Here is a 24,884-nt window from a genome sequence, read left to right on the forward strand (position 1 = left end):
ATAGTAGTACATAAATTAAAGTCATTACAAAATGAAATACTTCTGTTTGCTTTCTTATTTTTAGATAATGAAATTAAATGTATTAATACCTAAATTCTTGCAAAACAAAAAAAACAACAGGAAAATACGGTTTGGTTTTAGTAAATTTGCATTTGTGGATATGTTATTTACAAAGAAAATCAATTAAATTTATAACAAACCAAGCATTTCTCTTAGTAGAGGCAGATTCATAATAATCACAAATTATTTATTTAAAAGTAACAGAAACATCTTGTATATTATCATTAATAAATGAGCCAATATGTTTCCAAAATTGCTTCAGTATGAATCTGAAAAAATGAACATTTTACATCCTTTTTAGAATGAAACTTTTTCAAAAATTGTTTTATTGGATAAAATGTGTTGATCAATTTAAAAGACACTTCTTTGTCCTTGTTGGAAAGGAAATATTTTTGTTGCAAAGATCATATTTTCCTATATCAAATCTCTCTATATATTATTCCAATAAGAGATTACAGGGGACAATGTAACAACTTTTTCTATGAAAAGAGAGTTAATGGTTCACCTATCTGTTGAGGCAGCAGGGTCTCCTACCCACTTCCTTTCAGTTAACTCCATTGATGTTTGGCGCCCTCGTGTGGTGGAGATTCTGTAACTCATGCGGACTAATGTTTACCTGAGGAATCTCAGCGTCAAGAACAAGAAACTTTCCGAGATGCAACAAATAATCAATAACTGCATTTGCTTGCTCAATATGGCAGAATGTGCGCGATAACTCAGGTTACACAGTAACAGAAACGAAAGTGAAACACTCTTCTCTGAATCAGTTTACTTTCTGTTCTGACAAAGGAGGAAGCAACCGACAAGCTCCGTTTAAAGGTAAGTTACTGTTAAATAGTAAGGAAAATATTGATTGAATATTGACTTCAATATCCGCTAATACATCTTTAAAAACGTTTAATCCATGTCATTGTTTACAGTCAGGTATCACTGGTCCTAACGTCCACTCTCTCACCGTAACAATTGTATTACTGTTCAAACGTAGCTACTGTAATATGTTAATACCATGGTGTTGGCATTACATATTGACTGAATGTGTTTGTAAAGGATATCATTGATATTCTTACAGAAAAATGGCTCAAGGAGATATTGATGAGGGGTTATATTCTCGACAGCTGTAAGTACAGTGTAAAATATTATTGATAATGTTTATCTGTAACCTAAGGCTTAATTTTTTATTATTTCAGTGTCTGTTATCTTTGTAAATTTGATTATCAGCAGTTATGGCTGCACAATGGTGTAAAGTTCTGTCATTTGAAACTTATTTTTAAATGAAGAGCTGCAGAAATGTAATGCATTTACTCACTAAAAATGTGTTGTTGCTACTTCAGAAAGTCAATTAAAGCATTGAATGTACATATTTCTGTGTTGCAGTTTGATCATTTTGTAAAAAAAGACAATTGTTCAATGATCCATGTGAATTTTTAAGCTTAATACAAAAAGGATTTTGTACAAACATGTAAAGTCACAAATATGTAAGTCACTTGTGATGCTGTCTTTTTGAGGTTGGGCTGCTTTAAAGAATTACAATTATGCATTTCTTGTAAGTTACCAAACATACAGAACAGTTTCTTTCTGGTACTTTTTCAGAGAGATAAAAAAAGTGAAAGTAACTGAGCTTGTTTTTTGCATAGTTTAAATGTTTTGCATGCTATTTACTGTACACTAGCTGACAAAAGACTTATTGTTGATCCCAGTTGCAAGAGCAACAAATAATAACTTGACTTCTACTTGGAAAAGTGTCAGAAGGTAGATTTTTCAGATGTATCATCAGTTGAACTGCATCCCAATCATCACTAACACTGCAGAAGACCTATTTATTAAAAAGTTAATTGAGTCATTGCAGAGATGTATGGACGCAGTCCTCCAAGCTCATGGGAGTCAGACACAATATTAATTTTGTTTATCACTGCACCATGACTTTATATTCTATACTGTACATTATTTCTGTTAAGTGACAAGACTTTAGTCTAAGCAAAGTCAGACCTTACAGTCCTAATTAAATAATTAAACAACAAGACATTATAATGTTTTATTTTGGTTAAATAAGTGTGATCTAGAGGCCTTTGCCTTTCATATAAACCACTTCTGATACCAAATGATCAACTAGAAGTCAAGTTATTATTTGTTGATCCTAAAACTTGGATAGGCGACGAGACTTCTATAAGGTAGTGTGTACTATATAATGTAGCATGTCTGGTTTAAATGAAAATTTGAGTCGAATATGACTAAATAAAAAAGTAAAATAAAATGATGTTCAAAGTATTGTAATTTAAAAATTGCAGTTGTTTATTTGTTTTTTGAAAAATTGTGATGTATTATTTAAATAAGCATGATGCAAATTATACATTGTGTGAATATTTATTATGCTTTTTAATTATTTTTGCTTAATTTATTTATTTGTCACATGACACATTTCTGTTTTTACACAAACATGTATGGAAAAAAGCAGGAAATAAATAAATTATGCTATAAAACATAGGAGCAAGTTAACTAAGTTAAATAAACATAGTTTTTTGTTTTGTTTTGTTATGCTTATTATTTGCTTTGAGTTTTGTTTCAAGTTCATAAAATTTTTTTTGTTTATTTCACACATAATAATGATGCAGAATTCAGAAATCAATTGTTTATCATATTTATGCATGATGGTAATTATTTTGGTACCAACAGCTACGTGATTGGCCATGATGCAATGCGTCGTATGGGAAAGGCTGATGTCCTCATTGCTGGAATGCGAGGTCTTGGCGTGGAGATTGCCAAAAACGTGATCCTGGCTGGAGTTAGAACAGTTACAATTCAGGATGAGGGTGTAGTAGAGTGGAGAGATTTGTCCTCTCAGGTAACGAGGTCTTTAATGCAGTTATAAAGTAGTTTATAATTTTACATTAATATCATGTCAGATGATGTTACTGAAGTTACTGATTTGTATGAAGACATATGATCTCCCCCTCATAGCATAGAATGTTAGTCTTTTTTTTTGGCACATAGGCATTTGTAACTCCACCCTCTTCTAAAAAGAGCCCAGTCTCATTTGAATTTAAAGTGACAGTCACCAAAACGGCACAATTTGAATCAAAGCCTAAAAGTGTCAGTTTCTAAAAGTTATAAAGCATTATTTGTGGGGTATTTTTTGTAAACTTTACACACACACACACTCTAGGGACATCAGAGACTTATTTTACATCTTGTAAAAAGGGTCATAATAGGTCCCCTTTAAATTATTTATTAATGGTGGTATTGATCGGCTCCTTATGTACTTACTCTTGTGAATATTTACGTTCTCTTTTCTGTGTAGTTTTATCTGAAGGAAGCTGATCTGGGTCAGAACCGGGCTTTGTGCTCTGAGAAACAGTTGTCGAGTCTGAACGCCTATGTTAAAGTGTCCGCCTCGACTAACAAACTTGATGAGAACTTCCTTAGCAAGTTCCAGGTGAGTTATAATCCTGGGGCCTGGTTTAGACAGGAGGTTAAAGGCATGTCATGATTGTGTAAAGTACAATGCGGTCCTAGAGTAACATCTGTGTTGATCATGGAACATCTTTTTTGTTGAAAAATGTAATCTTTATCTATTATCTATTAAGTACCTACCCCTAAACCCAACCATAACTGGAAATGTTTCCCAAATTTGAGTGGAATAATAGTTGGATAGCAATCATGTTGAAACCCAACATAAACAGTAAACATATCATTAAATTCTGATTGGCTGATGGAAATGTTGTTCCAGGATCAACTTAGATGTTAATCCAAGGACATGTCCTACTTGGTGAAACAAGTTGATGATGAAAGTAAACCCAAAAATGAACATTTACCCACTATTTACTCTCTCTTAAGTGTTTAAAACCTGGAAGATATTTTGAAGAATGCTGAAAACCTGTAACCATTGACTTCCATAATAGGAAAAACATATACGATTACAAAAAATTTGTGGTTACAGGCTTTCAGCTTTCCTCAAAATATCTACTTTTGTGTTCAACAGAAGAAAGAAACTCATAAAGGTTTGAAACTTGTAAAAGGTGGGTAAGTTACAACAGAAATTTCATTTTTGGGTGAACTATCCCTTTAAGTGAAAACTTGGAATATATTAACCCTGAAATCAGGGAAACTCTCAGACTCAAAATAAAAAGTTTGTCAAACACAAGAAAGCAGGGTAAGTCAAGCTTGTTTCAAAAAGGGAGATACTTATACTCAGAGTCAGTGACCATGATAACTTACTTTGTGACCCTAACCTGGTCAGGAGCAGGTTTATAGCTAGGTATTTTGTTTTCATTTCAAGTACAAATGTTTAAAAGTTTTAAAATCTAGATGGAATTTCTATGTAAGAAAATGATTTCGGATATTTAGTTGTGTGTAGAAAGGGGGTTCTAAATAAGTGTATTTTACCTAAGTAAATGTATCTGCCAGTATGGTAATAAAAAATAATGTTTATAATAATGTAAATATAAAATAATGTAATACAAGTTATTATATATTATTTGGAGTGTCCATTACAAAATGCAAATTTACAGTAGCTTCATCTTCCAAGTAATAATAATAATAACAAGGACCAGGTTTTGACGGCATTACATGGGTTTGAGTATGACTTTTGCTGAGGTCGTTTTTCTTACTTTTTTTAATCAAATTAAAATTTAATAAATTGGTTTCATTTTATTGTTTTAAAATTTAAATTAAAATGCCTAACTAGTGTTTAATAGACTGTCAATGACGTCACTTCATTTCCCCCTATTTGTAGTGTATTTTTACTTCCGGTTTACATTTGAATCACTGAGAGACTTCTCTAGAAAATGTACAAATGAAAATATTGACAAACTGTACAAAGACACACACATTCCTCTCAACTGCAAATTAAATATTCATTAAAGGCGGTTACACCTAAGCTCTAAAAATACTAATTTATTAAATTAAAAAGGCTGACACAAAGCGTGTAACGTTTCGAGCCACACGGCTCTTCATCAGACATTAGGTGCTCCTTTTTGTACACTTCCGGATCACATGATATCCTCTTGCATAACAAAAAAACTAATATATATATATATATATATATATATATATATATATATATATATATATATATATATATATATATATATATATATATATATATATATATATATATATATACATGTGATTGTGATGAACACTCAAATGAAAATATTAACATCGCATGTTCTGATATAAAGACTATTACAGTATTGGGCATATGACCAAATGTTTCTCTTTCAATACTGAACTGCTTTCTGAGTTTGATAGTGATTGTTTAAGTTGATAAGAATAAAAATAAGCTATTGCTTATCAAGGAAAGACTTTTGAAAAAATCTTTTCACTTATTAATTCAGTTAATTTCCTTAATAATGGATATGTATATATATATATATATATATATATATATATATATATATATATATATATATATATATATATATATATATATATATATATATATATACACATTAGGGGTGTCACGATTCTCCAAATTCTCGATTCGATTACATTTTCGATTCTTAAGTCAAGATTCGATTCGATTTTCGATTATTAATAATTAATTAATGCTGCTATGAATATAAATGCATGTTATCTGTTTTGTGTAAATGTTTCACCATGAGTAAAATTCTTTATTAAATCTTTTTATAATACCTGGTAAGTTAATGTCTATAAATGCAATAAGTTTCACCATTTATTATTTATTGATCCATTAATGTTTTGTACAGTTTCTCCATTTGAATGAATTAAGACTGTGTCCTACCACCACTTACTGGGTGGATTGAATTTGACATTAGTACTACATTTTAATTAATAATGTTACAAATAAATTCATAATGTAAAAGTACTGAATTAAAATGTCATTGTTTTTGCAATTGTAAGTTTTTATAATGATTAAGTTTGATTAGTAAGAGTCACACACACCATTGTTATTCTATTTCACTTAATATGAATATTAAACAGATATAAATGTTTTATGTTTACAAATAAAATACCTTTATATATATATATATATATATATATATATATATATATATATATATATATATATATATATATATATATATATATAAATGGCAGATAACTAAGCAGTAGAATGTAAATAATATGAATGTGTGTGTGTGAATCAGCTGTCCACTGTAAAAAACCACAGTAAAACACCCAGTTTTATTTATTACTTATTTTTCAGTACACAAAAAAATTATGAAAAACATTAATTTGGCATTAATAAATGTTCAGCACCCGTATAAACATCTGAAATCTTTATTTGACATGTACTGACTATACCAACTATAGATTTTAATAAATTTTAATAAATATAATAATTTACACACCATGCTATTATTGCATCATTTTAATGTACAACAGTACTAAAGTGCAAAATGTATAAATCAGCCAATATAAAATATAAAAAAATCTAATTAAATAGTTTTAACCCACTTTTAACTCTGTAACCCTTTTTTTGCATCCTATTTGTTTATCTCTGTAGGTTGTGGTGCTCACAAGTTCACCTTTAGATGAGCAGCTACGTGTGGGAGCGTTTTGTCACTCAAACAATATAAAGTTTATTGTGGCTGACACCAGAGGACTTTGTGGGTAAGAAGCATCTCATGAATCAATACAACACATCAATATTTATAGCGGTGCTGGATATTATTCTGAGTTTTGCCTTTGGTTTGCAGGCAGTTGTTCTGTGATTTTGGCGAATCGTTTGAAGTCATTGACACAAATGGAGATCCTCCAGTTTCAGCCATGATTTCACATATCAGCAAGGTGACACAGGACATAAATAGAGTTTCACTTTCACTTCTGTCCTCTTAAAGAAATACTCACCCACATGGCATTCAAAAATCAGTAATGCTTTCATTCATCATCAGAATACAGACGTTTTTAATTCTGATCATTCTACCAAAAGATTAATGCTTCAAAATGTATAATGGCGTCCTTACTGTAAGCTTTAAGTTTAATTGTAGATGCAAATTTCAGCTTCTGTTAATGCTACATATTTTATTAGCTTCATGATTGCATTTAAATGTTAGTAAAAATGTACTGTTATTATTGTAACAGTCTGAAGAAGGTCAGTGGACATTTAATCCTCCCCTTTTAATAAACTTTAGCACGGCATAAAAGAGGATAATACTTTCAGTCGCTCGAAAACAACCCAACTCTGTCTCATCAGAAAAACAGACTTTCCCTGATACGCGTAGACTCACTTTAACCCCAAAATCCTCCTTTAAACCCCACATTGAATATACTGTCTATAATATAATCACAGTCCAAAATATACCACAGGAACTGTACTTAAACTCCTCTAGCATGCTACAATAGAAAAGTATTTGAGTTTCTACAGAGTGCTTGGATTAACTTTTTTATTATCGATATAATTTGTTTGATATATACAGTTGAAGTTAGAGTTTTTAGCCCTCCTGAATTATTAAACAACCCAACTCTGTTTAATAGAAAGAATTAAACCATTAAACCAATTTCTGTTAAATGGAAAAAAGATTTTAAAGGCTTATTTAAAGGCTTAACTTGGTTAAATCATTGTTTAATGATGGTTTGTTCTGTAGACTATCGAAAACAAAAATTGCTTTAGTGTGCTAATTATGATTGATGCTTAATAGTGTGCTAATTATGATATGCTTAAATGTTTTTTTTTTTTAATTAAAGTCTGCTTTTATACTAGCTGAAATAAAACAAATAAGACTTTCTCCAGAAGAAAAAATATTATCAGACATTCTGTGAAAAATTCCTTGCTCTGTTAGGGCCTACTCACACTATGCTATTCATACCGTGCCCAGGCCCGTTTTCTGGATCGTTTGAGAAGTGTGAGTGCGATTAATCAGGCCCGGTTGGAAGAGGTGTGCCTGAGCACGGTTCACTTTTTGGCTCTCTTTTTCGGTACTCTTGTGTGTGAGTGCAAAATGCGCCAAAGCCCGAAACTGAAAGCGAGACATGACTTTTAAGGGACTGTTTGATATGGATTTATGAATCATTCTTACTGTTCAGTGAACGCAAACTGCCATAGTTTATTAAATACACAAACCCCTTACTGCACGACAGCTGCACCTTCAGCAAACTCCTAATTCCTGCAGCACGAGGGCTTTATGATTGTTTATGAGCTTCAAAAGTGGCAGATCTGTTCGACAACATATCTGCGTGTCACTGCATCCCTATTGAATAAAGCGATAAAACTAGAGAAATCTCCACTGTGCTGAGCGGGAGCGCTTACTGAACAGCGCAGCATCGATGACGTAAGCGTGCCCAGGCCTGACGGGAGGGGGGACAAGCATGCTTTGGCCTGTTACACTTTATATATATATGAAGAGTATGTATGTATGTATGTGTGTGTGAGTGTGTGTGTGTGTGTGTGTGTATATATATATATATATATGAAGAGTTCAGATGCAAAAACCTCTAAGTGCAATCTAGAATTTTCTTCTACAATGAGCATTTTTCTCTGCCTCTAATGTTTGTTCAATTATTTCATGTTAAATTTGCTGAAAAAAAAAGCTATTCTTTGCCACAAACGTAAAATGACTAAATCAAGAAATAGGAGTCTGACAAAAATGCTAATTTTAGAAGAAAATTTCAGATGGCACTTGGAGGTTTTTGCATCTAAACTCTTCATGGGTCATTATGAACTTTGGAATGTTTCGAGTATAAATATCAATTCAAACTGCATTAAAGTATCTTCATTCATGACGAAACATTAAGGAATTGATGGCAGTGTTTAATTTTTAATTTGTCAAAGGTGTCAAATGCAGTTGCAACATTTGCTGTTTTTCTTTGTAGGAGAATCCAGGCGTTGTAAATTGCACCGATGAGGAAAGCCACGAGTTCACTGATGGCATGTTTGTGACTTTTTCTGAGGTTCAAGGCATGACTGAACTCAACAATTATGGCCCCGTTGAGATCAAAGTAAAGGGTACGTGTGTGTCATTTGATTTATGAATAGCAAATTTGCTTAAAACAAAATAGAAAATGACTAATAAAAGCTTAATTGCATCATAGAATAACAATATATAAATATAAATGTTTTCAGACAGCTACTCCTTCAGTATTTGTGACACTTCAAACTTTTCTGACTATGTGAAGTGTGGAGTGGCAACTGAAGTCAAACAGCCTGAAATCTTGAGCTTTGTAAGTATAACTATTTTAAGAGGCTGTTAATATGATAATGCAGTATATTTCTGGGCTTGGTTGCATAAAAGTCTATAAGTAATTTCACTTAGGGGTGTCCCTGATGGGGGAAAATCCCTGAGGCAAGGGATTTCATTAACCTCTTATGACCCAAGGTGTTTTTTTACATGCATTTTTTATTTCTCTTTGCTATTTAGGCTTATTGGAACCTAATTAGAATAAAACCTAAGTATCATCTTTTGATATGATGTACTTTTAGAGAAAAATGATGTCCATATAAGTGGACTCGTGGTCCGAATTTACATGAAACACTTTTTCCTGACAGTTTTTTTTTTTGCAATAATAACACACGTTTTCCTATTCAAACAGAATGCCCGAGCATACTGCCTGAGAGGCATTTTAAAGATGGCAGCTGAGTGAAAGAGTTCCCTTAACATTACAACTAAAGAATTTTTTTAGGTGAAGGGATTTCATGCAACCAGGTCTTGATACAGTATATGGAAGTGTGTCAACATGCAAAATAGTACGTCGTTGAGAAGATATTTTGTTTGCAGAAACCTCTGAATGTGGCTTTGGATGAAGCCCTCCGTGATCCTGGTCTTGTAGAGATGACAGACTATGGCAAGACAAAAAGACACCTGTCTCTTCACCTGGCCTTTCAAGCCTTGCATAAATTCACTCAGAAATACAGCCGGACACCCCATCCTAGATCTCAGGTTTGTCATATTTAAACACCTTCATGCAACATCATATCAGTGTTATTCTCAGAACATTTGTAAATATTTGGTCAAACAGGTATAGGTAGTTTTTTTAGTGTATTGCACACATTTTAATGTACAGTAAGATTAAAATGGCATTAGTTGTAATGTTAATAGCATGTTGTGTACTCTGTTACGGTTGTTGATGTTGTTGCCGTTTATAGCTGACTTTAAATTGTGTAACTTAAAGAACAACTTACATTATTACATTACATTGTTCAAATTTAAAGATTGTGTTTCTGTAAACTCTTTATTAGAGCGGTGGCTAAAAATAATTATTTGATTTACAAATTTAATTAGCAAAATCATATCAAGATTCTCTCTTCAGTTGATTCTGAGCTTAGTATTTAATAACGGATGCTTCACCAGACTAGTTTTTAACAGCAAAGAAGTTCACTGCCCTAGTCTTAAACTTGCTCTAGGCAAGTAAGTTTTTAACAGCAGATGAAACTCTAGCTATGCTCAAGAAGAGTTTAAACAGCAAATGGTGCTCTAGCCATGCTCTGGGCAAGTTTTTAACAGCAGATGGTGCTCTAACCATGCTCTAGGCTAGTTTTTACAGTAGATGGCACTCTAGGCTACTTTTTTAACAGCAAACAGTTCACTACTCTAGTTTTAAACAGCAGACGGTGCTCCGAACAAGATTTTAACAGCAGATGGTGCGCCGAACAAGTTTTTAACAGCAGATGGTGCGCCAGCCACATTCTAGGCTAGTTTTTAACAGCAGATGGCACTCTAGCCATGCTCTAGACTTGTTTTTAACAGCAGATGGTGCGCCAGCCACATTCTAGGCTAGTTTTTAACAGCAGATGGCACTCTAGCCATGCTCTAGACTTGTTTTTAACAGCAGATGGCAGTTTAGCCACTGTTTAGGCTAATTTTTAACAGCAGATGACACTCTAGCTGCGCTCTAGGCTAGTTTTTAACAGCAAAGGGTGCTCTAGCCATGCTCTAGTCTAGTTTTTAACAGCAAATGGTGCTCTAGCCATGCTCTATTCTAGTTTTTAGCAGCAAATGGTGCTCTAGCCATGCTTTAGGCTAGTTTTTAACAGCAAATGGTGCTCTAGCCATGCTTTAGGCTAGTTTTTAACAGCAAATGGTGCTCTAGCCATGCTCTAGTCTAGTTTTTAACAGCAAATGGTGCTCTAGCCATGCTTTAGGCTAGTTTTTAACAGAAAATGGTGCTCTAGCCACGCTCTAAGCTGTTTTTTAACAGCAGATGGCACTCTAACCGTGCTCTGGGCTAGTTTTTAACAGCAGATAGTGCTCTAGGCTAGTTTTTAACAATTGGTGTTCTGGGCTTGTTTTTAACAGCAGATGGCACTCTAGCTGTGCTTTAGAAGAGTCTTTAACAGCAAATGGCCCTCTAGCCATGCTCTAGGCAAGTTTTAACAGCCGATGGTGCTCTAGCCATGCTCTAGATGAGTTTTGAACCACAGATGATGCTCTAGCCATACTCTAGGCATACTTTTTAACAGCAGATGGCACTCCAGCTGCGCTCTAGGCTAATTTTAACAGCAAATGGTGCTCTAGCCATGCTCTAGGCTGGTGTTTGACAGAAAATGGTGTTCTAGCCACGCTGTAGGCTAATTTTAACAGCAAATGGAGCTCTAGCCATGCTGTAGGTGAGTTTTTAACAGCAGATGGCACTCTAGGCTAGTTTTTTACAGCAATTGGTGTTCTGGACTAGCTTTTAACAGTAGACAGCACTCTAGGCTAGTTTTTAACAGCAGGTGGTACTCTAGGCTATTTTTCTAACAGTAGACGCTGCTCTAGGCAAGCTTTTTTTTTTTTTTTTAAAGATTTATTTTTGGCCTTTTTGCCTTTATTATTAGATAGGACAGTATTGAGACAGGAAGTGAAGTGGGAGAGAGGGGGTAGGGTAGGGAAATGTCGTCGAGCCGGGATTCAAACTTGCAACGCCCTGACATGCTATTGCACCATATGTCAGCGCGCTAACCACTAGGCCATTGCGCTGACCTAGGCAAGCTTTTTAACAGCAAATGGCTCTCTAGGCTAAACTTTATGGCTATTTTTAAATCAAATACACATGAGGAGCAGCGCTTGTGTGTTCATGGGAGTCATGTAAGGTTGCTTTTGTGTCACAAGATTAATGTAAACACAACTCACTACGGACAAACTTGTCATTCATTTAAACTTTTCCTAAATTTATTATTGTGGTATGTTTTTTAGAATTAGATGGCAGCAGAGTACAGCTGTTTCTAAAACAGACAGCGCCATCTGCTGTTAAAAATTAAGCTCAGAATCGATTCAAGAGTTTATTTACAATAATAAATAAATAAGGGTTTTTTATTACAGCTCTAATTGTTATAATTAGAAGAGAATGTTAAATGTGACCTCTAAATGTAATAATTCATAACCAGACTATAGTTAATTCCTGACTTTTGCTGCCCTCTATAGGCGGATGCTGAAGTGCTGCTTACCATCACAAAAGAGCTTTGCACAGAGGCTAAGTTTGATAAGCTTGATGAAGACGCTGTGAGGAATTTGTCTCTGGTTGCCAGCGGGGATCTGGCACCCGTCAATGCCTTCATTGGAGGTCTGGCTGCTCAGGAGGTGGTGAAGGTGAGTTTGTCTGTTACTGATTTTTCACGCTGGGAGGATCACACGTTATGATTCTGCCAAGTACAATGTGATCCTGGATAAACGTCTATGTTGATCCTGGAACATCATTTTTGTTCGAAAATATTATCCATACCTATTGCCTACCCCTAAACCCAACGATTACTGTAAATTATTCTCACAATCAAAGGGGAATAATAGTTGGATAACAGTCATGTTGAAGTGCATAAACCTAACTGTAAGCCTAAACTTAAACTGTAAATGTTCCCCTTATTGCTGATTGGCTGATTGGAATGTTGTTCCATGATCAACATAGATGTTAATCCAGGTCCACTAGATCCTTTCAGAGGTGCTACCAGTTCTGTGAGTGTTCAGCGGTGCTTCAGACTGAGAAGAGCCCAGTTTGTTGTCCGGTGTTGGCAAGAGGATTTTCCCTTATGTTGTGTTCACACCAGACGCAGAACGTGTGGATAAATCGCGCCTTTCGTGCGTAAATAGCCGCGTGAACATTTGAGTTTACTCGCTTCATTCGCGCGTCAAACCCCGCTTCATTCACGTGTCAAATTCACTTCAGAACAGACGCGGATTCGCGTGATGGGCAGGGCTTCTGACTGCCCGGTGACTGTAGCTTCGTTGCTAAATGGCTAACATGGATTTTATGAAGAAAATAACAGTGTTTATGTACTTTATGAAGGCTGAAAAACAGCGTCGATACGTTTAGGACCGTGTCTGAGTCCATTACATGCTTTCAGAGGTGCATCCAGCTGTGTGAGCTCATAAACTCCTTCAGAAACTGAACCTGGATCACGGAGGCTTTCAACGGTGCTTCTGACTGAGCCAAGCCCATTTTGATGACTTGTTGTCGGTGTCGCCTGGAGGATATTACCCCGGACACCATCAACAGGTTCTACATCACAATCACGCCCCCACAAGAGCAAGCTTCTGATTGGTTAACACGGTGTGAATGTCCGCTGATGTTCAGATTTTCGTACTCGAGAGATTCGAAACGCACGTTAAGCGCGCAAAACGCTCAATTCGCACCGCGCCATTCGCGCATATCGCGCCGCCGGATGTCTATTCGCGCGTTTGCATTGACTTAACATGTAAATCACTCGCGCTTGACGCACGTTCCGCGTATGGTGTGAACGCAGCATGAGGACACCAACAACAGACACTACCTCTTAATCACGCTCAAACAAGAGCAATCTCCTGATTGGTTAATGAGGCGCAAATGTCCACTAAAGTCAAATTTTCCAGCTCGAGCAACGTCATTCATACCACAGGATGTCTATTTGCATCTTTGCATTGACTTAACATGTAAATTACTTGCGCTTGACTCTTCATCCATGTCTGATGCGAATGCACCATAACTGTTACAGTTGGTATGAAGGGCCCTTAATTTTTAATTAATTTATTTATTTATTTATCTATTTGACATGGACATCACAATTACACTGGACAAACAAATGCATTTGTTTAAGTGTTTTAGCAAACTTGCTAATTCTCAACACCTGTCCACAGGAGGCTTGACAAAATGGAAATATAATAAATACATATATACACAACATTATAATTCTTTACATAAAATTACTAAAGGCAAAAGCAAAGTTGATTACGCTGTCATTATAAACGTGCATTTAGATCATAAAAGTTGTTGCAGAATTTTTGTTACACAATGTGTTTGACCAGAATATGGCTTCATCAGTGGTGTTTCAAAAGCTATTTATGTTGCAATTAGTTTAAGTGTGTTTCTCCCATGACCCTCAGATCTATGTATTAGCACACCTTTTAATGACTAAATGTTGTTGAAATCTTTTAGGCGTGCAGTGGTAAATTCACTCCTCTCAGACAGTGGCTGTACTTCGATGCGCTGGAATGTCTTCCTCAAGAGGAGGGTGGAGTTCTTTCTGAAGATGCTTGTGCTCCTGTAAGCAAAACGCAAGCTCTTTCCCTGCATTTAAATATATGTTTCATTTATGATGGTTTTTGAGGTAAACTGTACATCACCCAATCTCTTCTGTCCTGTAGAGAGACAGCCGATATGATGGCCAGATTGCTGTGTTTGGATCTGATTTTCAAAACAAACTGAAGAAGCAAAAGTATTTTCTGGTGAGTGTAATTCTCCTGCTTGACCAGCAGAGGGGGACATTACAGCTGTTTGTGTTTCAGTAAACCATGCTGGAATTATTCGTTGACTGATGGCGAGCAGAGAGCAGGTCAGTGAGTCAGTGGTGAAACATGCACAGGAAATATTTAATGTGCTGCATGATGTTTCCTGCAAGGATTTGTCAGTCAAAGTTTCCCATGTGAATCAACCTGATATTGCAGCTTTTTGCTTAGAGGATTTTATTGCTTTTGAATGTCCCTGAATATTGCAAAAATGTGTTTTCTTTATTTTGAACACATGATTTGTACTTTTTATGCTAATAAAGTAGATAATAAAGTTTTTTTCTGTTAAAGACAAAAGAAGATATTTTGAAGCATGCTGGAAACCACAAAACATTGACTTCCGTAGTGTTTGTTTTCTCTGGAAGTCCGTGGTTACTGGTTTTCAGCTCTCTGCCAAATATAGTCTTTTGTGTTCAACAGAAGAAAGAAACTCATAAAGGTTTATAGCTACTTGAGGGTGAGTAAATAGTGAGTAAATTTACATTTTTGGGTGAACTGTCTCTTTAAGAATATTCTACCATTTAGAGTTTGGTAATATCCTTTAATAAGGATGCATTAAATTAATAAAAAGTGATAAAAGAGATATATTATTATATAATATATATAATAATATTTCAGAAGATTTTTCATACAAATAAATACATTTTCCACTAAAATATTAATGAGCACAACTGTTTTTGTTAGGGATTATTATTAATCATGCAGTAAATCAACATATTCCATTGATTTATGAAATAGTAATTAAATGATAATTAAAACCAGTCAGTATAATTTTCCACATTGTTTATAATAAATTAATTTTCATTCCTGGAATAAGAGACATATTTAAAAATAAATAAATAAATAAAATATACAAACACACACACACACACACACACACACACACACACATATATATATATATATATATATATATATATATATATATATATATATATATATATATATATATATTTATACATATATTTATACAACAGTTCTGTCTGGTTCTCGAATCTGATTGGCTGATAGCCGTGATATATTTAAGTAATATCAGCACCCGTACAGCCTCTTTACCCTTTGTGTATTACTCCACCCACATACAGCCAGCAAAAAGCAGACACTACAGATCTAAAGTTTAAAAGATGCACGCTCAACTGTTTAACTGTCAGGTTATGATTTGAATCCAACGTGGAAGAAAGTAGTTCCTCTTACAAAAGGGTTTTTGAGACTCTCCATTTTTGATTTTGTTTTTATATACACAATTATGCCGTTAAACTGTTGTATAAACGCAATATCACACTCGTAGCAGTGCGATATGGCTGTATATTGGCACTATTTGGGGCACTAAGGACGCACGCCTCCTACCAGTGCCGATATACAGCTATATCGCATATATATATATATATATATATATATATATATATATATATATATATATATATATATATATATATATATATATAATGTATGTATATAAAGGTGCTGTCCACCAGGAATCGAGTTTAAGACCTATGATATAAAGTATCTATATTTTTATATGATCCTGAAGTGTTATTTTATCTAATTTGTAAGTTGTTTTAAATAAAACATGAATAATTATAAATTAACATAAATAAAACAATTGCATTAAATACATGTTCTTTCGAGCTTTTAAACTGGAGTCATTCTATCCCTCTAATTTAACCTCTTAATTTAAAATCTTAATATTAATGTACCATCTTTCAGTCTTCAGACTGTTAATCAATATTATTTGTCACTTATTATTATTATTCACATTATTATGTGTCTAAATTTGTTCATGTTCAGGTTGGAGCTGGAGCAATTGGTTGTGAGTTGCTGAAGAACTTTGCTCTGATTGGTCTGGGTGCAGGAGAGGGCGGGAGCATTACTGTGACTGACATGGACTCCATCGAGCGATCAAATCTGAATCGACAGTTTCTGTTTCGATCTCAGGACATTGGGGTAAAATGTCTTGATGTCAAACAGCACAAATATTCCATATTCCAGACAAATGGTTACAAAATCAATGACAGTATATTTTTTTCCTTTTGCCCCATGATGATTATGGGAGTAAGCATAACATATTTAATTAATGATAAGTCAAACATACCTCTGAACCTCTGGAGACTATCACTGTTCTAAAGGCGGGATGAGTTCCAGTATTTTTTCTAAATTGTGGTCAAATGTAATGTAAAATGTACACTTATGTGGAGATATTTCTGTCTCTCGCAGAGGCCGAAGTCTGAGGCAGCGGCAGAAGCTGTTAAAGAGATGAACCCTTTCATGAACATCATTGCTCAGCAGAACCGTGTGTGTGCAGAGACGGAGGAGGTTTACACACATTCATTCTACACTGGTCTGGATGGTGTGGCTGCAGCGCTGGATAATGTAGATGCTCGTGAGCGCTGACATTTTTAACTTTAGCAGACATGCCCATGATGTCAGTAGGAACTCTGTTTAATAGCCTTATAGCTCTCAAAATAATGAATAACATATACATTACAGTCTTGGCGGTTCATTCCGCTGTGGCGACCCCAGATTAATGAAGGGACTAAGCCGAAAAGAAAAGGAATGAATGAATAATTAGATTTTAATATTCACAAACATGTCTTATCAAGTTCAGTTGAAGCGCACGAGAGTTCGTCTTCCCTCTGTGTTATCTGCGTTGGACTACTTCATTCTGATTGCTTGCCGCTGAACCGCGTCATAGCTTTTACCATAAAGTTGTCATATACCATAAACTCTCCTTGATGCTCACACCGGAAAAGACGCTCCGCGCTGTTTCTCGCTGCCGGTTCTCATTGAAATGAATGACTTCTGGCTATTTTGACGTTTTCGCCACTTTCGGTTTGTGATCGCTCCTCAGTTTGTAAAGCCTATTCGCGTTGTCACTCCACCCCGCCCCCCTTTCCTGCTCCTCAGTTTGTGAAGGCTTCCCCGCGTTGTCGTTCCACCCCGCCTTCCGTCCCCGCTCCTCAATTTGTGATCCCCCCCCCATCAGCAGAGGGCCCCGTCAGTGATCCCTGCAGGGGGGCCTCCGCATTTTGCGCTACGCCACTGGAGACAGAGACATTACCTGATGGACTGTTGGTAACATTTCCAGAAGATGACCATGTCTCAGTTTAGCACATTAATTCACGCCTCCTCCTGAAGTGATTTGCAATGTACCTTCGCCATTTGCAATGCATTAAAACATTGTTTTCCAGCCGCGCTTCATTCTCAAAATGTATAGTTTGTCTAAAGTGATGCATATACACTGTATAGCATACTATGAGGAGGGACACAATCAGCCAGCACAGTCGTCTCTCCATAGTCAAAAGTGTCATTTTGTGTCTGTCGGGTTTTTTTTTTGCTTGTGGGAGCTCCACTGGAACTTCCCACATGTTAATTCTGACCAATCAAAAAGCAGTTTAGGAAATACCTTCAAAAACATCTGGCCAATGAATGATGTGGATTTTGTCACATGACTGCTTTTTGGTTATTTTCAACTGGTTCGGACCAAAGCAATCAGTGTGGTGTAAAAAGGAACCAAAAATGGCAGAAAAATGCTACAATGTATAATTTGTTGCCCTTGGTCCGAACCAAATGAACTGAACCACAGATGTGAAAGCACCCTACACCTAAAACAAGAAAGCAAACTTAACTAGCTGTCTTAACTTTTATTTTCCTTGTCCATTAGGGGTTTATCTTGACCAATGTTGTGTGCGAAACAAAAAGCCCATGCTGGAGGGAGGAACTCTGGGTAGCAAAGGCCACACTATGGTTGTGGTGCCACGCCTGACCGAATCATACGGACGCTCCTCATCTGGAGGACAGAAAGCCATTCCCATCTGCACACTCAAGAACTTCCCTCACCGTATAGAGCACACACTACAGGTGAGAGGACAATGTTTACAATAAATGTATGATTTATTCCATTTTTGAGCAAAGCTGTCCTGTGTTACTCCAAATACTGATTAAAGATCCAAGATCCATTCACACATACAGTATACTCTCAGAAATAAAGCTATGAGAGCTGTCACTGGGGCGGTATATTTCTAAAGAAATACATTTTAGGACCATATTGGGACCTCAAAGGTAAAAAGTACAAAAGTTATCTCGGAGGTTCCAATATGGACCCTTTAAGGCACAAATGTGTACCTTTGTGTACACAATGATTGTACCTTTCATCCTGAAAACATAGAGCAATAGCGATATTAGCATCAACACTACCATTCTGTACAGTGTAAATCAAGTACATTCTGGGCTTTTATAGAAAATTCTGTCTTTTTAAATGTTCAGGTCTTTAATGTCTTTTTTCAGAAATTCAGAAAGTTCTGAACATTTAAAGAGGCTGTTTTGTTTTATTTTGTTTTGTTCTGTTCTGTTCTGTTCTGTTCTGTTCTGTTTTATTTTGTTTTGTTTTGTTTTGTTGGCTGGTTGGTTGGTAAAATGATTGGTTAGTTGACTGACTGGCTGGCTGGCTGGCTGGCTGGCTGGTTGGTTGGTTGGTTGGTTGATGGGTTGGTTGCTTGGTTTTTTTGGTTGGCTGTTTGGTTACTTGGTTGGTTGGTTGGTTGGCTGTTTGGTTGGTTGGTTGTTTGGTTCTCTGTTTGGTTAGTTGGTTGATTGGTTAGTTGGCTGTTTGGTTGGTTAGCTGGTTGGCTGTTTGGTTGTTTGGATAGTTGGTTGGTTGGTTTGTTGGTTCACTGTTTGGTTAGTTGGTTGGTTGGTTGGTTGGTTGGTTGGTTGGTTGGTTGGTTGGTTGGTTGGTTGGTTGGTTGGTTGGTTGGTTGGTTGGTTGGTTGGTTGGCTGTTTGGTTGGTTGGCTGGCTGGCTGGTTGGTTGGTTGGTTGGTTGATGGGTTGGTTGCTTGGTTTTTTTGGTTGGCTGTTTGGTTGGTTGGTTGTTTGGTTCGCTGTTTGGTTGGTTGGTTGGTTGTTTGGTTCTCTGTTTGGTTAGTTGGTTGATTGGTTAGTTGGCTGTTTGGTTGGTTAGCTGGTTGGCTGTTTGGTTGTTTGGATAGTTGGTTGGTTGGTTTGTTGGTTCACTGTTTGGTTGGTTGGTTGGTTGGTTGGTTGGTTGGTTGGTTGGTTGGCTGGTTGGCTGTTTGGTTGATTGGTTGGTTGGTTGGTTGGTTGGTTGGTTGGTTGGTTGGTTGGTTGGTTGGTTGGTTGTTTGGCTGGTTGGCTGTTAGGATGGTTGGTTGGTTCGCTGTTTGGTTAGTTGGTTGGTTGCTTAGTTGGCTGTTCGGTTGGTTAGCTGTTTGGTTGGTTGGTTGGCTGTTTGGTTGGTTGGTTGGTTGGTTGGTTGGCTGTTAGGATGGTTGGTTGGTTGGCTGGTTGGCTGTTTGGGTGGTTGGCTGTTTGGTTGGTTGGTTGGTTGGTTGGTTGGTTGGTTGGTTGGTTGGTTGGTTGGTTGGTTGGTTGGTTGGCTGTATGACTGGTTGGTTGGTTGGTTGGCTGGATGGCTGGCTGGTTGGTTGGTTGGCTGTTTACTTGCTTTGTTGGCTGGCTGTTTAATTGGTTGGTTTGCTGTTTGGTTTGTTGGTTTGTTGGTTGGTTGGTTGGTTGGTTGGTTGGCTGTTAGGATGGTTGGTTGGTTGGCTGGTTGGCTGTTTGGGTGGTTGGCTGTTTGGTTGGTTGGTTGGTTGGTTGGTTGGTTGGTTGGTTGGTTGGTTGGTTGGTTGGTTGGTTGGCTGTATGACTGGTTGGTTGGTTGGTTGGCTGGATGGCTGGCTGGTTGGTTGGTTGGCTGTTTACTTGCTTTGTTGGCTGGCTGTTTAATTGGTTGGTTTGCTGTTTGGTTTGTTGGTTTGTTGGTTGGTTGGTTGGTTGGTTGGTTGGTTGGTTGGTTGGCTGGCTGTTTGGTTGGTTGTGATTGAAAGTCAGCTTTAATATTTAAAATATTTTTACATTTTTCATAAATATTGGTGGGGGTAGAAGAAGCATAGGTTTGAAAACTATTGCTTTTATAATGTTTTTTCTAGCTTTCATATTGTCAAATGATGTCTAAATGATGTTATTCTTATTTAAGGTTATGATTAGTATCTTTGATAATTTAATGGTTATTTTGCATTTCTGTCAAACATAAACCTATCTATATCTGTGAATCACAAAGTAATATTTTATCATTTTCAGTGGGCCAGAGATCATTTCGAAGGACTTTTCAAGCAAACAGCACAGAACGTGAACAACTTTCTCAGGTACAGATGCATGCAATTTAGTTATAGTCAACAATGTAGATGTGAAATAAAAGCAAATGCATTGAGGAAATATAAGATGAAGAGGCTTTGCCGTTTTCAGAGGTTTTGCTCAACACTGCACTCCATCATGTCCATTATAAGAGCCACCCCAGGCTGCCCCGGGCTTCCTGCCACCAGTGTCAACTGCGAATTGAGATCCGTTAAATGCCTTTTCCATCTGAAATGAAGTGGAGGATGTTTATAAAGAGGCGGCTGTGCAGGATGTTGAGGTGCTGTGTGCTGAAGGCTGATACCACAGCAAAAAACTGCCTTAATCTCAACTACTTCCTGCTGGCTGTCAGCAAACTGCAGCCTGTGAGTGAAGTTTAGGAAGGAAACCCACCCAACTCCACAGCTGTCTTTGCTGAATAAGTTTTAGGACATTTTTGCAATCGTATCATTGTTATACTATCATTGTTTCTGTTAATATTTTGAATTAGTGTTACATTTTTGTATTTGCTGACTTTATTTTAGTTAAATTTTTAGTAATTTATTATTTTTTAATAGCTGTTTTTTTTAGTTTACTTAAAGTTAACTTGACAAAATGAAGAAGTAAAGTTCACTTTTAGCTTTGATCATTTGTTTATAATCAATTTTATAATTTTTAGTGATTAAATTCAATTAATTTTATTCAATGTTTTGGGGGGAAAATAAAATAATAAAATAATTAAAAGCTTTTGACAGGAGAGGCTTTTAACAAAACAAAAGCAATGTGTATGTATTCTGTATGGTAGCTAAAACCATTTGAGGAAACTGATTGCAAGAAACCATTTAAGTTCAAAAACTAATTCTAATAAGTACTGTGAACCTAATCCATTTGAGTAAACAAAGCTATTTGAGCACAGTAAAACCCAATACATGAAGAAAACTCAAACCAACTGAGGACTGTAAAACCCAATAAGTTAAGGCAACTCAAACGGTTTAATGAATCTGCTCAAATCATTTGAGTTAACAGTATAAGAGTACTGTGAACTTACTCCATTTATTTTGAAGTAATAAGGTATTTAATAACTCGTTACCCTAAACACTGGCTTCAAAACCCTTTTCAAATGAGTAGACTTAACTTTCAGTATATTTTAAGTTACCCACACACATTTAATTTGATAAATCTGACTGTTGGATTTTACAGTGTATTAATAAACATGAATAATCAACAAGCGATGATAAGATTTTTTTGTCACAATATTAAAGTCCTGACTCCCTTTTTAAAATAAGGTCCCAGAAATGCATAGTTAGCATGCAATTTTTTGGTTCAGTTTAAATAATTTACATACAAGACAACACAGATAAAATTAATAAGACTTGCACGTATGAAGGTTAAAATGCCCCTGGAAATCAGTTCCAGCAAATGATGTGCCTTCACCCAAAAATGGATATTACCTCATCCTCTCTGTCATGTGGTTTTAAATCTTTATGATTTTATTTCTTCTGCTAAACACAAAATAATTTATTTGTAAGAATTCTGGTTGCTGGTACACATAGACTTCGACAGTAGTAGAAAAAACGACTGTGGAGGTCAACTACCAGCTTTTTCCATATATCGTCTTTTGTGTTCAACAGAAGAATGAAAATCCAATATGTTTTTAAGAAGTGAAGGGTGAGTAAATGACGGCATTTTAGGTCATTTTAAAATCCCTTTAAAGTCATCTTTACACAGCCAATTCGTCTCTCCTCAAAATTCAGTGTAAAGATATGCTGCAATTATGTGCATTCCTCTTCAAGTTTGATTTCTGTGCCATATTTTTTGTGCAAAGATGTCTATATTTAAGTGTATTTCTGACCCTGCTCCTCATATACTGATATTGGTCCATCATCTCTGCAGTGACCCAGGGTTTGTGGATCGTACAGTGGCCCGTGGAGATGTGGAGGCTGTGGAGATGCTGGAGGGCGTCTATAGGAGTCTGAGTGATGACTGGCCTGAGAACTGGAAAGACTGCATCAGCTGGGCCCGCAGACAATGGGAAACTCTCTACAACAATCACATCAGACAACTGCTGCACTGCTTTCCTCCTGACCAGGTAACACACAGAGTCTGGCTTTATATCAGTATATATTTTCAAAAGGTGCAAGAGAGACCTGCAGGAAAAATTAGCAAATAGAAAAACACTAATAAACTGAGAAATCAATCAAATTCTCCCAACAAATGCAATATACCAACCTGCTGCAAATAACGCAGACCCAGAGAGGTGAGTCATTTGGTTATTGTAAAGGTATAGTTCAACCAAAAATGAAAATCCTGCCATCATTTACTCAGTTTTTACTAGTTTCAAACTTTTATCAAATTCTTTGTTCTTTTAATCACATAAAAATATATTTTGAAGAATGCTAAAAACCTGAAGGCATTGACTCCCACTAGTATTCTCATAAATTCTCATAAAAATAAAATAATCAAAAATACAATAGAAAACTTTTTCCCAAAATATATTATATCATTATATATTTCTGAAAAAAAGTATATGTATATATGTATTTTTTTATCAAATTGTTCATAAATTGTATTTTTTTTATTTGAAAAGTAGACAAACGTTTTATATTATTTATTGTAAATTTTTTAATAAATACTTTTAAAAATAAAAAATGTGCGTGTGTGTGTGTGTGTGTGTGTGTGTGTGTGTGTGTGTGTGTGTGTGTGTGTGTGTGTGTGTGTGTGTGTGTGTGTATGAACTGAAAAACAGACAAACATTTAATTAGAATTGTAATATTTTAAGTGATTACCTAGATATAATGATGAATATAATAATATGTGGAAGTCGGTGGTTAGAGGTTTGTATCCAGGTTTGTAGCAATATAGTGATTTGTAATAGTGTAATCCAAATGGTTTGGGGAGTTTTTGGAGATTTTAAATCTCAATCAGACTTCCTGGTTAAATAATGGTAATAAAATAAAATAATACAGCTTTAAAGGAGATTTCTTAGTATTTGAATATATTTTTGAACCCTCAGATTGGACATTTACAGTCTGTCTGTCTATCTATCTATCTGTCTGTCTGTCTGTCTGTCTGAGGTCACTGAATCCATCCATCTATCTATCTATCTATCTATCTATCTATCTGTCTGTCTGTCTGTCTGTCTGTCTGTCTGTCTGTCTGTCTGTCTGTCTGTCTGTCTGTCTGTCTGTCTGTCCGTCCGTCCGTCCGTCCGTCCGTCCGTCCGTCCGTCCGTCCGTCCGTCCGTCCGTCCGTCCGTCTATCTGATATTGTCCTATACTAAGAAATGGAAATTAATGGAAAAATATTAATTTATTCATTAATTCATTCATTTTCTTTTCGGCTTAGTCCCTTTATTATTAAGGGGTTGCCACAGCGGAATGAACCGCCAGCTCATCCAGCACCTTTTATGCAGCGAATGCCCTCCCAATATTTATTCAGTTTTAACATAATGTGAAGAGTTCTGATGCAAAAAAACTCTAAATTCCGTCTAAAATTTCTCTTAAAGTGGACATTGTTCTAAAGCTCCAGTGAGTATGTTCAGCAAACCCTCTTTTATGGCAAATAATATGTTCTTTGCTTTGCCTTTAAAGTGAAGTTACTAAACACAAACATAGGATCCTGAGATAAATGCTAATAATAGAACAAAATTTCAGACGGTTTTTACATCTGAACTCTTCATATATAAATCTCAATTTAAAAAAAAAAAGATGACACTTATGTCTGGTTTTGTGGTTTGCTGTATCACAAAATAGCCAAAAAGATATTTGGGTCAAAAATGTCAATTTCCCTTTAAACCAGCAGGCGGCGCTGTTGTCTATAACAACTATGTGCTTTGATCATGTTTTGAAGCAGGTCAGCACAAGTTTATAAGGCATGATATGAGTTACAATTACAGTCATATGCAATTTAATAATTGGATTTATATCATTATTATTAATAATAAGCACAAATATCTTCATAATGGGAAACTATTTCTTTCTAAATTGCAGATTGCAACTAGTTTTTTAAAAGGGAAATTTCAACAGGGAGTGTGTAGTTGTGTAACAGAATGGATGATCTA

The 24,884-nt window shown here is 35.8% G+C and overlaps 1 protein-coding gene across 2 annotated transcripts in view; it reads left to right on the forward strand.

Annotated features, from left to right (window-relative positions):
* Positions 1-637: 637 nt before the first annotated feature.
* uba7 (ubiquitin-like modifier activating enzyme 7) overlaps positions 638-24,884 on the forward strand; it is a 90,961-nt gene continuing 66,714 nt past the window's right edge. For both annotated transcript variants that reach the window (XR_012408256.1, XM_005155876.6), the window contains exons 1-17: positions 638-879; positions 1,130-1,177; positions 2,731-2,899; positions 3,356-3,490; positions 6,527-6,633; positions 6,720-6,810; positions 8,833-8,965; positions 9,083-9,180; positions 9,735-9,896; positions 12,360-12,524; positions 14,341-14,448; positions 14,550-14,630; positions 16,479-16,634; positions 16,905-17,070; positions 18,352-18,548; positions 20,792-20,856; positions 22,718-22,913. Coding sequence is in view for 1 of the 2 variants with exons in the window: in XM_005155876.6 (XP_005155933.2) it covers positions 1,134-1,177; positions 2,731-2,899; positions 3,356-3,490; positions 6,527-6,633; positions 6,720-6,810; positions 8,833-8,965; positions 9,083-9,180; positions 9,735-9,896; positions 12,360-12,524; positions 14,341-14,448; positions 14,550-14,630; positions 16,479-16,634; positions 16,905-17,070; positions 18,352-18,548; positions 20,792-20,856; positions 22,718-22,913 (2,073 nt within the window). In the remaining variant the exon portion in view is untranslated. The remainder of the gene's footprint in view (positions 880-1,129; positions 1,178-2,730; positions 2,900-3,355; positions 3,491-6,526; positions 6,634-6,719; positions 6,811-8,832; positions 8,966-9,082; positions 9,181-9,734; positions 9,897-12,359; positions 12,525-14,340; positions 14,449-14,549; positions 14,631-16,478; positions 16,635-16,904; positions 17,071-18,351; positions 18,549-20,791; positions 20,857-22,717; positions 22,914-24,884) is intronic.

The sequence above is a fragment of the Danio rerio genome, chromosome 6 (genome assembly GCF_049306965.1).
Source record: "Danio rerio strain Tuebingen ecotype United States chromosome 6, GRCz12tu, whole genome shotgun sequence".
NCBI classification, from domain to species: domain Eukaryota; kingdom Metazoa; phylum Chordata; class Actinopteri; order Cypriniformes; family Danionidae; genus Danio; species Danio rerio.